This window comes from Callorhinchus milii, unplaced genomic scaffold, assembly GCF_018977255.1.
Source record: "Callorhinchus milii isolate IMCB2004 unplaced genomic scaffold, IMCB_Cmil_1.0 Scaffold1, whole genome shotgun sequence".
Taxonomy (NCBI): Eukaryota; Metazoa; Chordata; class Chondrichthyes; order Chimaeriformes; family Callorhinchidae; genus Callorhinchus; species Callorhinchus milii.
The window spans coordinates 76,491,188-76,507,849 of NW_024704742.1; the positions used below are offsets into that span (position 1 = coordinate 76,491,188).

Below are 16,662 nucleotides of genomic sequence, written 5' to 3' on the forward strand. Positions count from 1 at the left end.
GGGTTGAATGGCCTCCTTCTGTACTATAAGATTGTATGCTATGGAAAGCTCCAAATCAGACTTGAGTAGTTGAGAAATGGAGATGAATATTCTGGTGTGGTTTTGGTCAACAGAAAGTGCAATGTAGTAAATTTGATTAGGTCCTGACCCCTGACTGTCCAGCGCCTTGGGACATCCTCCCGACGTGAAAGACACTCTATAAATGTAATTTTGTTATTGTTGTTGTTGCATGTTGGCAAATGTGACAACCAATAATAATACTTGCACTTAATGTTGTTTCTTTCATATCGGGAAGACGTCCAAAGTGCTTCACAAGATTTACTTTGAAATGGAGTTACTGCATATTTGTGGGCTAACACAACACAACAATTGCATGCAGCAATGTCCCACAAACAGACATTAAAATAGTGACCTATTTTACTTATCTGTTTGTTTATTGACCAATCTATGAAATGTCCCTGAAACGGTGAGATAAAAGAGACAATTAATCTGAATTTTTGGGGTGAGTTTGGGCAAGGGAGAAATATTGGCCAGGATACATAACATGAATGTTAAAATACATGGGGAGGAAACAAGTTCAAGAATCAGAGGAAGCAAAAAAGATTAATTAGAAAATATACAAGTGGGAAAAGGGATGAAAATCACAAAATTTCAACAGTACCAATCATAAGAGGTACAGTATGAAGATTAATGCACCGTATCAGGTACATTTCTAAAGAATGTTCATGACGCTCTTCTTTGAACAGCAAACACATTGATAATAGGAGAAACTTTATTCCTAGTGCCAATCTTTTTTTCTTCTCTAATTGTTAAGCAAATCAAGATTCTTGGCTTTATAAATACCACACCCACAGTGTTAAGGCAAACTTAAGGTTGCAGGGTTTCATGAAAAAAGTTCTCTTTTCTCCCCTACCCCCAACAAATAACAAATCAAACAAAGGATTTTGACCTTTACGAAAATTGCTGGCAAGCACCACATTCTTTTATGTGTATAACACAGGGCAGTACTCAAAAATATCTCAAAAGCAGAGCCTAACTTGCTGGCTGCAATTTTTCAGCCAGAAACTAGAGAAGGTATATGTTGGAGAATGGGACATTGGTTGTATGTAGTAGCAGCTGGGGATTATTCCCCTTGTGAGTACAGTGGAAAATGGCATAATGTGCAAAACCAAAGATAGCAAATCAACTTTGTAGTACAAAGACCAAAGTCCCCTAACTGCTCAACTATAGAGGCAGATGGGTCGAGCTTGGATGGACAACAGGATCCTCACAGGGCCAACACAGGCCAACACCATCTACTTGGATGGGAGTTGAAAGGAATTGTAGATGCTGATGTGTAAACAATTTGCATTTATACAGCGCATTTCAGATGCACAGAATGTCTCAACGTGCTTTAATAGAAGCCCAAGTTGAGAAGGAGGTACGGAGTGTCGATACAGATGACAAAAAATACAGTCAAACAGCTAGTTTTTAAATACAGAATGTGGGGTGAGGTGAAGAAATGTTGGAGGCAAGGTTAAGAGATGTTGGAAGCGAGTTCTGGAGATTGGAGGTAACGTGGCTTGAAAGCTCGTTCTGTCCTCCATCGTCACGCAAGTGGGGAGGCATGAAACAGGACATAGTTTGGAAGAATGGAGGGTAGTGGCTGTGTGAAAATTAGTCTTAGAATTAGAAAAAGGCCATTTAAGAGTGAAATCAGGAAGCATTTTTTTTCACTCAAAGGGTGGTAGAAATCTGGAATCCTTCTGAATAAAGAAGAAAACTGCCTGATATCTGTCCCAAAATTGTTCTTTACGACTCTAAAGTCCTCATGCATCCTAAAGTATTGAACAATATGATACAAATTGACATTTCACATCGGTAGGGCGTCTCAAGGTGCCTGACAGTCCTGGCTTGGCACTTGAGCTCAGGTGGAAACTGAGGAAAAGCACGGACAAAGATGTAGGTCTTCAAATAGATCTTGAACGAAATGAAAGAGAGAGAGAGAGAGAGAGTCGGTGGGACTGTGAAATGGAGTTCTAGAGAATAGGGGCAGATAAGTTGAAAGCCTGATTGCTGATAGTGAGGCGAGTAGGGCAGGAGACATGAAGCAGGTCTGTACCCACTAAGGAAAGGGAGCAATTGAGTTCATAGAATCATACAGCACAGAAAGAGGCCATTCGGCCCATCGCGTCTGCGCCGGCTCCTAAAAGAGCAATCCAACTCAAATCCACTGGCCCACTTTCTCTCCATAGCCCTGCAATCCTGTTCTCCCCAAATACCCATCTACTTCTCTCTTAAAAGTTATTATTGAATCTGCTTCCACTACCCTTTCAGGCAATGCATTCCAGTTGGTAGGGGTTGAGGAGATCACAAGAGATATGGTCAGGCAATACCATAGTAGGATTTTAAGTGATGACAAGGATCTTGATTTTGATCCATTGGGGTTAGGGAACCAATGGAGGATGGGGGCGATAGGCTCATGGAGCCTGGTGTGAGAAAGCACATGATGTCTCTTGCTCTGACAGCACAAACCTTTGTTCTATTAAACCCAAAGGTAGACAAGGTTTCTAATCTGAATAGTTTTAGAAATACGAGACCATTTCTCACAATACTACACCAATGTTTTTGTTATCCCGCTTAGGTTGAACAACAGCCTGGTATTTGGCGTGTGGTGCCCTGTAACCAGTGCATTTCACAACCAGACAGCGGAGTTTAACTCCACTATTTGATACAGTGGAGCTAAAAATTTAACGATAAGCATGAAACTTCAGATAGATGTGAGGTTTCTTAGCCCTAAATATGCTTTCTTTGCCTTTTTAGGCACAATATTTGCAAAAGTATCGGAACAATATTACTTTCTAACAGAAATATATTTCATTGGTTAAATTAGCACTTATCAGTGCTTCAGTAAATGCCCAAAGCTAACCAATTTACATCTTAAAATTAAAAAAAATTAACAAAGTTTTTTGGGGTGCTTTAAAGCATTATCACAAGTGTCTATTGAAACTGAGTCAATTACATCATTTAAAATGCAATCAGAGAAATACTTCAAAAATAAAGATTTTAGCTGCGGTGGGGGAGTAAGCCTCAGCACAGACACGATGGTCTCTTTCTGTGCTGATGTGTTTATGATTCTGCAAATTGTTTTTTCCATTCCAGATAGGTTTGGTTGGATGGAACTGTTCAACCTCATAAACTTGATGTTTTTAGTTAGTGAGTCAGGCATAAGAGAGAGAGATAATCTGTTGTATGATGCACTGAAATGTGCTCAATCATGAACTTCATGATTGCACAAGAATAGTTTAATGTACAACTGTTAACACAGATAGAAACATAGCAGCAGAGCTAAAGGGGTGAGATGCCATAATACAACAGATTATACATCTGTTAGCCTGGTTCAGTTGGTAGCATTCTCACCTCCGATTCCAAAAGTTCACTTACAAATTCTACAGTCACTCCACATTACAGTAAATCCAGCAAAATACTTTGAAATGACCTCCCAACTTGTGAGGTGTGATATCAAATGCAAGGATTATTATTACTACATCAGGAAAGGAAATAACGTACTTTTTTACATTGCTTATCTTACAAAATTATAAGCTTGTAAATTCTTAAGAGTGAAATGAGAAACTGTACCATTGAATTTGAAAAGACAATATTTCTCAGTTACGTTTTCTCTGCTATTCCTGTTTCCAGTACTGTTTTTGCATTTTTGGTCCATTCCAAAAAATTTTTTTGTCACTCAATGCACAACTGTTTGTGGGACACTGCTAAGTGCAATTAGCTGCTGTGTTTCACCCCCATAATACACAGTCTATCCATTTTACAATACATTCTGTGAAGGGCTTTAAAACGTCTCAACAATGTGATAAGGTGCTATATCAAATGCAAGGATTATTATATTTACTTTGGAATATTTTATTCATAGAATCTTTGAATGAAAAATTAATACTGGATCAATGATTCACTATTGAATGAAGTTGCATTGGGCTGGAACATTTTTGATATCTCTGAGTCTGCTGGTCTCTGCTTTTCTTGAATCAACCATGGTCAAGACACGATTGTGAAATTATTTTCTCCCATAGCAGGACAACGCTGTGGGTGGCTGGAATTCCTAGGTGCAGTCCACTCAGCTCACTTTGAGAAACATGGACCTCATGCAATTCTCAGAACTATTATCTGTCTGTACGTTAGTTTTAGAAATTAATGGGCAGTACCTAGCGATAAGTCAATAGAGATTGATTGTTTAGTTCAGATGTGATAAAACCGTCAACTAAAACAGAAGTTATTATTACAAAAAATACAAAATAACATTTATATAGCACCTTTCACATCGGGAGGATGTCCCAAGGCGCTGGATAGTCAGCGATTTATACCCGAGCAGGGGGTTGGGATCAGGGAGGGTAGGGAGGGTGGTCGAAGGCACGGTTGAGAAGAGGGTCTTGTGATGTGCCTTGAAGAAGGCAAGGGTGGAAGTGAGGTAAAGGGAGTGTGGGATGGAGTTCCAAAGGGTGGGGGCAGAGAGGCTTAAGACCTGACTGCCGATGGTGGGGGATGTGAGACCATACTTAGAGTACTGTGTACAGTTCTAATCGCCGCAGTACAAAAAGGATATTGGAGAAATCGAGATGATATAGAGGAGGGCAGCCAAAATGATTGAGGGAATGGAAGGACTGACTATGAGGAGCAACTAAATAAATTGGGCTAAGTTCACGCAGGAAAAGAGAAGATTGAGAGGCAACATGATTGCTGTCTTTAAGGGGCCAGACAATATAGATCATGAGAGGCTGTTTCATCTTGTTCAGAATAGTAGAACCAGAGGACACTGCCTGCGATTGAAGGGCGGTAAATTCAGAACGAATAATAATAATAATCCTTGCATTTGATATAGCGCTTTTCACGTCGGGAGGACATCCCAAAGCGCTTCACAGAACACACTGTAAAGTGAATTGACTGTATATTTGTGGGCGAACGCGGCAACCAATTGCGCACAGCATTGTCCCACAAACAGTCGTAGATTGAAAATGACCAATTTATTATTGTTTTTGTTTTTTGGAGGGATTATTATTAGGCGTGTGGAGTAAGGAAACTTGCCCAAGGTTTCGCCCTGACTGGAATTGAACTCAGGTCTTTCGCTTGCAATGCGAGTGCTCTAACCACTGAGCTACAGGACTCCACGAATCTACGGAAACACTATTTCAGTGAGCGAATAGTGAAGCTGTGGAACAGGCTCCTTAGGGAGACGGTTGAAGCAGAAAGTGTCGATTTTTTCAAACACAGATTAGATAGTTTCCTTTTAGGAAATAACATTATGGGATACAATACATAGGTAGTTTGGGACATATATCCATGCGACCGCCAGGAAGGTAGAAGGCGAACTAGATGGACCTTAATCTTTTACATCTAGCATTTCCTATGTTCTTATGTTCTTACTTATTAAGATCAAAGCTACATTCCATCAAGCACCTTTTAAATGTCTTACCTGTGCAGTTCTTTTCCCCTTTTTGATGGCACAAGTTTTCATGCACTTCCATTGTGCGGGTGGAATTTACATCAGCAGCTGCACAGTTACACCAGGTAAAGCCTAAGCACATGAAAAAAGTACATAAGTTACTTTCAAACATGAATCCAGCTACACTTCAGATATAAATACAGTTGCTGCACTTTACAGTATATCCTGTGAAGCACTTTGAGATGCTCTCTGATGTAAAAAGCACTATATCAAATGCAAAGATTATTATTATCTTTTACATTTCTAATAAAATGTTTGCATTTAAAATACACAGTCACTTCACTTACAATGAAATCCTGTGAAGAAATCCTGCAGACATGAAAGCCATTATATCAAATATAAAGAATAGTAGAATTTGATTCTTTAGCTATATTTGATCTGAGAGAAAACACTGCCATTATCTTTTGTTGTACGAGAAAGGCTATTCACGGTTATGCAGCTGTTTCAAGAATCAATTTTTTGTTACATCTTTGATTGAAACACAAAGTTAAGAACTCAGAAAAGTTGGTGATAGTGCAGATCCAATACGTTTGAAATTGAAAGCGAACGTTGAAACTCCTGATATTTTCTCAGTCTTCTTATTTCAATGCGATACATCATATTTCAATTGGGCAATTTTATTTTCCAAAGTGCTCTGAGATCTTTACCTGTCAGGAAAAAAATTTAGTGGAGAACATTGAAACTATAGAGCTGTGAAGAATGATTGGAGCTCAAGGTTATTTTTTTTTACATTTGGTACAGTGCCTTTTATGTCAGGGGGAGTGTCCCAAAACACTTCACAGGATGTACTGTAATGCAGTGACTGATTTGTGGGCGAATGTGGCAGCCAGTTTGCGCACAGCAATGTCCCCCAAATGATCAATTTTATTTGGTTCATATTGTTTATACTGCGCTTTTCACTGAAATTCTGAGTAAATTATGCTGGAGTCTTACTGATGGAATCCAACCCGGAGAGGTGATTTTGGCAGCACGTTAATTTGACGAATTTAATGTCACGTGAATACAATTGGGTTCTGTTCAGCAACAGTCTAATGAAGTATAAGAAACTTTTTGAATGTTAATAAACCACAAGAACTTGAATTGATATAGCACTCTTCAGGTAACATCTTGGAGCATTTTACAGGGAATGGGGTTGAATGTTGAGCAAAGGAAAGGGGAAAGGGGAAGGTGGCCATAGACATCTTCAAAGAGGTAGAATTTGAGGTAGAACTCATACACAAAAAGAGGTTACAAACACAGGAATTCAAGGCTCAGCCATTAATGGTGGCACAGAAAGGGCAAGAACCTGCAACAAGTCCAAGTTAGCTGACTGGAGTAGGATAGGAGAAGATCAAAGAGATAAGGAAGTACCATGGAGTGGATGGATTTGTAGGTGAGGGTAAGGATCCTGAAATTGATCTGCTGGGAGCCAGTGGTGACTGGCAAGGGAGTGGAGACCGGTGATGGGAGTGCAGAGTTTAGTGAGGATGCGGGCAGCAGAGTTTTGAATGAGTTGCAGATTGTGTATGGTGGAGCAGGGAGCCCAGCATTGGAAAAGTTTAAGAGGGATGTGACGAATGCGTGAATAAGCATTTCAAGAGCACTGGATAGGACATAGGAGTGAAGGCGGGCAATGTGGCAGAGGTGAAGGAAGATGGCCCAGGTGAGGGAACCAGATGTAAGGAAGAACAGATAGCTAGGGATTGAAGCAGGTCATGTGAACAGTCCTTTGATGACGTTATGAAATGATGTGCTTGGAGCTCTGTAGCATATTGGTTAGAGCACTCGCCTCACATGCGAGAGGACCTGGGTTCGATTCCCAGCAGGGTGAACCATTTGGCAAGTTACCTTACTCCACCCGCCCCTGTTTACCTAGCAGTAAGTAGGAACCCAATTGTTTGTCAATTGGCAGATCACTTTTCCGGGGTAATATTCCCTTAAAAAGTTTTTTAAAAACTGTTTGTAGGACACTGCAGTTTGCAATTGGCTGCCGCATTTTGCCCACAAAATATATGGTCAATTCACTTTACAGTATATTCTGTGATAAGGTGCCACGTCAAATGCAAGGATTATTATTATTACTATTAAGGCCTTGGGACATCCTCCTGATGTGAAAGGCACTATACAAATGTAATTTGTTGTTGTTGCTATGCTTGAAGAGCCGCCAGAGAGAGTGGTCAGCAGCGGGAAGCATAAATCCAATTTCTTGCTTGGCATTGATTACTCTACTCCTAGAAGCACATCAAAAATATAAACCAGGCATCAAGTGCTTATAACACTCTACATGCTCCCCATTGGTGACATCATCCGCAGACATGGGGGAAATTTCCACATGTTTGCAGATGATACCCAACTCTACCTCTCTGCCTCCACCCTGAGCTCCACGACTACTGGCGTTCTGACATCAAATCCTGGATGAGAGCCAACTTTCTCCAACTCAACGTCAGCAAGACCGAGGCCCTCCTGATTGGTTAGCGCCAGCGCCTCCACACCTCGGGCGCTGGCAGCATCAGCCTCCACGGCTGCACAGTCAACCTCACTAAGCCAGTCAGGAACCTGGGTATCTTGTTTGACCCTGAACTGTCGTTTCACCCCCACATCTGCACCATGACCGGCACTGCCTACCACCACCTCCGCAACATTGCCAGACTCCGCCAATGCCTCACCCCTCAGGCTGCCGAAACCCTCACCCACGCATTCGTCACCTCAAGGCTCGATTATGGAAATTCTCTCCTCATTGGCTTTCCCAACTCTTCCCTTCACAAGCTGCAGATCATCCAAAATCCTGCAGCTCATGTACTCTCACGCACCAGGTTCCGTGACCCCATCATTCATACCCTCCCCCTCTTCCAATGGCAGCTGTCTTCAAGTCAGAAAACAACTGACAACATCATTTTTATGAGCTTTCTATCAGGGCTCATTTAGGCATCTTTAAATTTGATCAAAGGGTCCTAAAAACAAAAACTATTTCTTTCTAGCTGAATCCACTATCAGATGGCTGGCTATAAAATAACTGCACAATTGTTAGATGTCATTTTCAAGAGTCATAAATTACTCTGACTGGAAGCTTTTATTTAACAATACTTTATTGCTTTGAACTGCAATCAAATATTTTAAAAGGCATCTTTTGGAATTTCTACTCTTATCTGCAGTTTATAGGTAAGTTGGAGACTTCAACAGATTCAGGGCACAGACACAGGAATGAAAATAACTCCTACAAACTTACTGATATATAATCTGCATGGGCAACAACAATGTTCAAACAATAATTTAAAACAATTTGCACTTGTAGGTGCTTGTCATAGAGTGAGTGAGAACTCGAGATGAGAGAGAGAGCTGTGTGGGAGGATAGGGGAGAAGTTTGCTGAACATGAGGTCAAATAAATTTTTAGATAGGTTTTGAAAGCTGAGATGGTGGGTGCGAGTTGGAGGAAATTGGGAAGAAAGCTCCAGAAAGTGTGGGCAAAGTGATGAAGGTTTGTCTGATTACGGCGGGCATAAAGCAGGCCAGTGGTGGTGGATTAGAGGTAGTGGATTCCAGGAGATTGCTGAAGTAGGGTGGAGTAAGAATAAGGAAGCATTTGAAAGTAAGCACAAGGATTTCTGAAGTTGATCTGCTGGAGGATAAGAAGCCAGAGGAGGATACTTTCAGGTTTTGTGTGTATCCTTACAACGTCAACATTTTTGCTGTCTTCATTACAAGTATGGGATAATAAATCTTTGATTAGATTAATTACTTCCAAGCAAATATTCACAAGAGGCATTTAAGAAAAGACTTCCATGGAAGTCTAAGAAATCTAAGCCAGGGAAAGATCATAACCAACCAAAAGCTCACAATTGTATCCACCGAATAATAGAAAAATCATGAAAAACAAACCTTTGCAGTATATACAGCCTTCATGTACCATCATCAACAAGTTGCAGTTCATCAAAACAGCCTGCTCATACCCTTACCCACACAAAGCTTTGCATCTCCATCACCCCATTGTTGCCAGGCTCCACCATCTCCCCATTTTCCTGTAGGTCAACTTCAAGATCCTCACTCATGTCTACACATCCCTTCACTCCCTCACCCTTCTCATTCTTCAATGATCTTCTCCAGCCTCACTCTACTGCTCATTCCCCTGCTCGGCTAACTCCGACTGCTTCATATCTCCTCAACCCTGTCTAAAGTCACCTGCGGCTTGGTGTTTGGTACCATCTCTGTGAAGTTCTCTGAGATTTTACTCTAATTTAAAAGTACTACATAAATATGATTGTTTTATGTAAGTGTTCTCAAACTTGAGCAACATTCAAAAGACCAAGGGAAAAAAAGAACTGAATAAATTCAGCTCAATAAGAACAAAAAAAACTTTGATCGTAGAATTATTATATCCTTTTTCATTTTATTAGACGATAACAAACCTTCATTTTTATAATAATCCTTGCATTACATATGTTGCCTTATCACTTCGCCAAAACATTTCAAAGCACTTCACAAGATTTTTCTGTAAAATGCAATGACTGCATTTGTAGGCAAACATATGGCCCTTGCTGGCTGACTGCAATATTTTAAAGCTGCTTTATAGAGTATGACACATCTAAATAATTCACGATGTCCGCACCTAGGATTAATATTTCAATCGTCCTTTCATTTTCAGCTGTATTTCATCCCATTATACTTTTCTTTCTATACAGAATCTAACCTCCCAATACTCACTGACTCACATGAATAATAGCACATGGGTGAGGTCGCAAAGGGCAGCCGACTCCCTTGGAAAATTCCCAAACAGAAAGAAAGTGTCAAAATGCCTTCAGGAAAGGAGGAGGAGGAAATTGGAAGAAAAAAATATATATAGGAAATAACATTTTGTTTTAATTGAACAATTCAATTTTCTATAAGGACAACATAAAAAGAAAATTTGATAGCATACTACTGGCATGGCTAGGTTCCTATCTCAAATGGACAATTAATTTATTTTCAAAAATTAAGTGGGAGCAGTCATGCACTGTTCATTTGTGCAAAAATTGAAAAAAAGTGCACCCAACACTATTAAAGGGACTTGTAATTGTTGACAGAGTTTGGCATGCTCAAGGGCTGTAACATTTCATATCGATTACACATTTTGCAAGAAGTGAGAGAAGTTTAGCTAAAACCAGAAGGGAGGCCTTGGAATAGGGTGCAAAGGAGATTTACCAGAATAATACTAGGGATGAGGGGCTTCAGTTATGTGGGGATTGGAAAAACTGGGATTGTTCTTCTTGGAGCAGATAAGGTTTGGGGTAGATTTAATATAATTGTTCAAAATTATGAGTGCTTTTGATAAGAGTAAATAAATAAATAAAGAGTTACGATTTCTTGTGGCAGGTGGGTCCGTGACCAGAGGGGAAATGAATTTTTTTTTAAAATAATTTGCAAGGCTAAGAGAAAAGGGCAGGGGAGTGGGACTAATTGGATAGCTCTTTCAAAGAACCGGCACAGGCACAATGGGCTGAAAGGCTTGAATTAAGGCAGAAACTGGCTGATCCTTTAAGCTTGAATATTTGGTGCCACAATCATTGACCGATTGAAAACTTTCTATGTTATCACAAGGCTCATCAGCAGAAATGTAACTTTATTATTATTTGCCTTTTCTTTGGTTCGTCACAAGTGGAAACACATCACCATGCTTACGAATAAACAAACCAAACTGGAAGCTCCATGCATGCCAACTACACCATCCGTGGTCTATAATGGAAAGTGCACTCTCTCCCTGAAGGGACGCATCTTGCTTACTTGATTCCAGAAGGTATTAGGCTCAGGTTGGCAAGAGCCAAGGTTTGGGGACTTAGGGTGTGTGTCAGGGTACTGCTGGAGCCTAACCCGCTAAAACGCATAGCTTGCCATTGAAAGTACTGTCTGGCAATCTTCCTGTTGCTTGCCAAGCCAGCACCAATCTACCCATTAGGGCTTTGGCTTGTAGGGTTAACAAAAGCTGAGTGGGATGCCTCCAATGTCCAGTCTGCTTCCAATTCCTGCCTCTAATGACCAGTCTGCCCTTCCACGTCCTACCGATGAGCTCGGCTGGTTGGCTGTCATCAGCAGTGCCCCGGAATACTGAAGATCTGCTTAGCTCAGGAACTTGTCTATCAGGATCACCACAGAGCTCAGTTCTGGCATTCCATTGCAAAACAAGTCTCGTTGGAGACAGCTGAGCACCAATGAGATCCTGCTTACTTCTCCTCAAGAAGTATAGTCTCTAGCTGGCCACTTGTTTACTTTAAAAGAAGAGAAACTAATCTGGAAATTCTTCTTTTAAAGAAACACTTACAATTTAAGTGGATTATAATTTTCTGTAATGAAAGGTTTAGTTCAAATACAGAAAATAGGTTGATGACCCATAGGAGCAAGCAACAGACTAAAAGAGGCAATCCAAACCGGTCTAAGTCGGTTGTATTCAGACAAGTTCAAATAAATATACGATTATAAACACCGAAGAAACACACTGTGTCACTCTGCTCTGACATGATGTATTTCCAGAATGGTGTTCCCTACAGCATCAGAAGCTGCATGTCCAGGATTTGTCAGTATTTTAAACCTCTTTGTATACAAGTGCATAACAGCAAGTTACATTTTAATATTTGTGTCAAGGATGTCGTCAGCAGTTGGTAGAAGGGCCTAATGCAGTGATAGGTGACATTCTTCCCTCTCTGGTGTGAATGTATTAGTATTCCACAATGACAACAATTTGCACATATATATCCCCCTTCACATAGAAGAACATCACAAAACGCTTCACAGGTGCTGCGTGGATACCCAAACTGGGGTGGGAGATGGGGAGAGGGTAGGAGGGAGGTGGCTGGAAGTGAGTTGTAGAGGTTAACTTTTAGAAGGGTTTTGAAAATAGACAGGGAGAGTATAAGGCAGTGGGATTTGGGGTGATATCGCCAAAGAGAAGAGCAAATGGGTGAAAGCAATGGTGGAACAATGATACATAATGCTTTCCCCCCCACCCCCTGCAATGTGCCTGCATCAGTACTTTCACAACCAGTTTAGTTTTTGGATTTTTTTTAACAATAGAACACAATGTGATCCAAATGTCAGACTCCAACCAGAAGGGGAGCTGCCATGTCAGTACATGGCATTCCATGGGACCTTGGTAAGTAACATTTTTTCACAAAAAGTGCAGAAGTAAATGTTATTTAAGAATTTGTTACAGACATGGTATAAGATTAAAGAAAGATATCAGACACTCTACTATTTTGGGATTACTTATTTATCCAATGATAGGTGGCATTTCCTGTGGACTGTGGAGTCCTGTAGCACATTGCTTAAAGAACTCGCCTAGCAAGCAAGAGCATCTGGGTTCGATTCCTGGGCAGTGCGAAAACTTAGGCAAGTTTCCTTACTCCACAGATCTTTGTTTAACTAGCAATGAGTAGGAATCTGGTTATTAGTCGATTGGTGGATCACTTTCCAGGGGTAATAATCTCTTTGAAAAAAAAAGTTTTGTTCACTCAATCCACAGCTGTTTGTGGAACACTCCTGTATGCAATTGGCTGCTGCGTTTTGTCCACAAAATATACAATCACTACACTTTTAGGATATTCCGTGAGGCGCTTAGATGTCTCAACGACGTGAAAAGGTGCTATATTAAATGCAAACATTATTATTATCCCTTTTGGATAACATTAACCGATCCCCAACCCCTTTTTTTTAAATCCAGCATGTACATACCCAATTTCTGAAGCCTCTTCTTTTAACTCAGATACCTTCTCCAAAGCCATTGTAAACATGAAGGATCAAGTGGTGGCTGTTCACAGACTCTCCGAAGCACACACTGCACTGACAGGGAGCTCCAGGCAAGAGGGCACTTTGCCCTTTCATTCTCCCCACCCTCACTGATAATCGCCAAAAAAAAGTTCCACTGAAGAACCACACCTTTCCATTTATCAACCGCTCCACAGTTCACGTGTCACACTGACTATTTGAAGAATGCGAGAGGTAGAAATTCTACTTTGATCTAGACTTTAGACTTTTTTTTAGCATTGTAGAGCAAGCGCACACACTTTAGACGTATAATTCATTCTTAAGGTTTTGAAAGCCGTTTTTCATTGTGGGGGGAAAAAAGGGCAGAAAAAAAGACGGTTTCCAAATTAAGGCTAAATTCAAGGATTGTCCAAAAGTTACCTGTGCTGAAATGTTATGTTAATAATAAACCTGGCATTTGCTACATTGCCTTATCATGTGGTCAGGACATCTCATAGCACATCACACACAGTGTAGTGACTGTGTATTTGTAGGTGAACTCAGGAGCCAATCTACACATGACAATGTCCCACAAACAACCACGAAGTGAGTAAACATAGGCTGTATCAGTTGGGACCGTGCAATTTAATATGACTTCCGCAAAGTGTGAGTTATGTCAAATCCGGATTAGAAGATAAACGTGTGAACAGGCCTCGGGCAGGTGCATCCCACAAAACACATACGGTTGATTCACTTTACCCTATATTCTGGTGCAGCGTTTTGAGACATCTCGGAGACGAGATAAGGGGCTTTATCAAATGCAAAGATGATGATGATGATGATTATAATAACACTAATACAGATCACACTGATGCGAGTTTTACGGTGTAATTCCACAGTCGGGTCGAATCTCTGACCGCCACAACAAGTTCAGAGGATAACCCACGGAGTTCCTCCTTACCTGCAGCTATGAGCAGCGCCAGACTGCAGCCCCCCATCCCGCGGCTGCCTCACCGCTTGAAGGAAGGGCTGTTGGCAGTCAGTGCCCTCCTCTCTCAGCAGCTGCAGCCGCTCGGGCTGCGCCACAGCGAGAACACGGCTTCTTCCACAGAGAGAGAGAGAGAGAGAGAGCGAGCGAGGGGCCGGGCCGGGAGGGCAGGCAGGGCTGGCAGGGCAGGGCAGGGCTGGCAGGGCTGGCAGGGCAGGGCAGGGACCTCTCTGAGGACAGTTGGCCGAAGCCGTTAATGATTTCTCACAAAGTCCACACCACTCGCTTTCGCTCCGCGGTGCAGCCTCCGGGGGGTGAAAGGACACCTCGCGCCGCCTCTCCGTCTCCCTCTCCGGGGCCGCTGTCACAGTGACTGGCAGCAGCTTCCCCGCCCTGCCCTTGGCCTTGCCCTGCCCTGCCCCTGCCCTTGCCCCTGCCCTTGCCCTGCCCCTGCCCCTGCCCCTGCCCTTGCCCCTGCCCTGCCCTGCCCTGCCCCTGCCTTGCCCCCCTGCCCCTGCCTTCCCCCCCTTGCCCTTGCCCCTGTCCCTGTCCCTGTCCCTGCCCTTGCCCTTGCCCTTGCCCCTGCCCTGCCCTGCCCTGCCCCTGCCCTGCCCTGCCCCCCCCTGCCCTGCCCCCCCCCCTGCCCTGCCCTGCCCTGCCCCGCCCCTGCCCCCCCTGCCCCTGCCCCTGCCCCTGCCCCTGCCCTGCCCTGCCCCTGCCCCTGCCCTGCCCCTGCCCCTGCCCTGCCTCCCTGCCCTGCCCTGCCTGCCTTGCCCTGCCCTTGCCCTGCCCTTGCCCCTGTCCCTGTCCCTGCCCTTGCCCTTGCCCCTGCCCTTGCCCCTGCCCTTGCCCCTGCCCTGCCCTGCCGCCCTGCCCTGCCCTTGCCCTGCCTTTGCCCTACCCTTGCCCTGCCCCTGCCCCTGCCCTTGCCCTGCCCTTGCCCTGCCCCTGCCCCTGCCCTATGTGCGCCGACCACTTGCTGCTTCAGTCCTTGTTGGAACAGGTCATCTGGGCACCTGTTGTGTCAGGAATCAGAGCCTTTTTTGGGGGGCATCATGCACCCATCTCTCTCTCTCTCTCCCTCTCTCTCTGTCTCTCCCTCTGGTTGCTGGGCAGTCTGGCAATTAATTACATTGCAATACAATCAAACCCTTGTCTGGTGTCAGTTTGGCACACTCCTGTCTGGGTCAGAAGGTTCAGCACTCAAGACTTCGAGCTCACAGTCTACACAGGGTGTCCACAAAGTCCTCTTATGCCCATGTTACAAAACAGCTATACGAGAGACTACGGAGGAGCTGAGATAAGATGCCAGAGAAACATTTCACCTCCTCGGGCCATCGTGTTACGGAAGATGTCGCGCTGAACATGGAGACAGATCATTATGTGCCATGAAAATGATGGCGCTGGCACCAATCCTCTGGACGCATAAATACAGTTAAACGCTTCTACTGAATACAATTAAGTACTTCTAAAAAATACCATTACATTTTTGGCAAATGTAGTTGCTGAAAGATGTACAAAGATAATTATTAGATGTTAGATAGCAATTGCGTGGATATATATATATATATAAAATATTTAGTAATGTCTTCCCCATAAGAAAGCACACTAATTTGAAAGATTATTAATTTGAAAGGTTACATTGTTGTCTAATTAAAAATATAGTAAATAATGCCATTAATACTGTTGTACCCCAATATTGATGTCATTGACAAATCATAGACAAGTCTGTACGTGTTAAATAAAGACACAGATATATAAAAAATACCTAAAAATGACCACAAACAGATAACGAATGAACCTGCGATGGAAGGATATGGGTATTCTGGAAGGATGAGATCAAATGGGCCAAAAAGCCTCCTTCATCCAGTCTAATCTTTTAATTTTGTGAACCTTATGACAACTCTCTGATGCCAACCATAAATAACATAAATATTAATCGACTGTGAATCTGTAGCCATTCCATTTATTATCTTCATTTGAAATAACTGTGGGATGATCTTTTTTAGTTTCTGCACATTTCCAACACAGTCAAAAAGTTATGTCCATGTTTCTCTTGTTTCTCAAGTGTGAAATCTGTGAACTGTGAAAGAGCTTGTAAATCAAGTTGAAGAGATGGTAGCGACGAGCAGGACAGTCATTTAAACTAATCTATCTGCGTTTAGGTTCATTTTTGCATCTTACACTTTAATAAGATGGAGAGAGGAAATTTCTGACCAATGTCAAAAATATTCCATAGTCTCTTATCAAAAATTCAGTGATATACACCACAGCCTCATCCCCTGCAGCCTGTTGATCCCCTGAATCTTGGTGAAAAGCTGCCCATTTAGAATGCCATTGTTGAAAATGACCATCGGCCCATTTTTTTTGGAGGAAGAGCCTTTGCTTTTCAGAGACCTGTATTAACTGCTGAATATTGGTTTGGTTCACAAGTTGCAACAGGTCAACCTACCTTGTTGTAAGCAAGAAACTGGAGCAACAACAACTACTTGC

General features: G+C 42.4%; 1 protein-coding gene across 2 annotated transcripts in view; it reads right to left on the minus strand.

Annotated features, from left to right (window-relative positions):
* The window catches only part of LOC103177686 (probetacellulin), a 34,404-nt gene extending 20,108 nt beyond the window's left edge, over positions 1–14,296 (minus strand). The window contains exons 1-2 of one of the 2 annotated variants that reach the window (XM_007891977.2): positions 14,143–14,296; positions 5,465–5,566 (exon numbers count right to left, since the gene is read on the minus strand). In XM_007891977.2, the coding sequence (XP_007890168.2) occupies positions 5,465–5,566; positions 14,143–14,179 (139 nt within the window). In that variant the 5' untranslated portion in view covers positions 14,180–14,296. Of the gene's footprint in view, positions 1–5,464; positions 5,567–13,169; positions 13,337–14,142 lie in introns of those variants that run through there. The other variant, XM_007891978.2, reaches the window with a different exon arrangement.
* Positions 14,297–16,662: the final 2,366 nt, after the last annotated feature.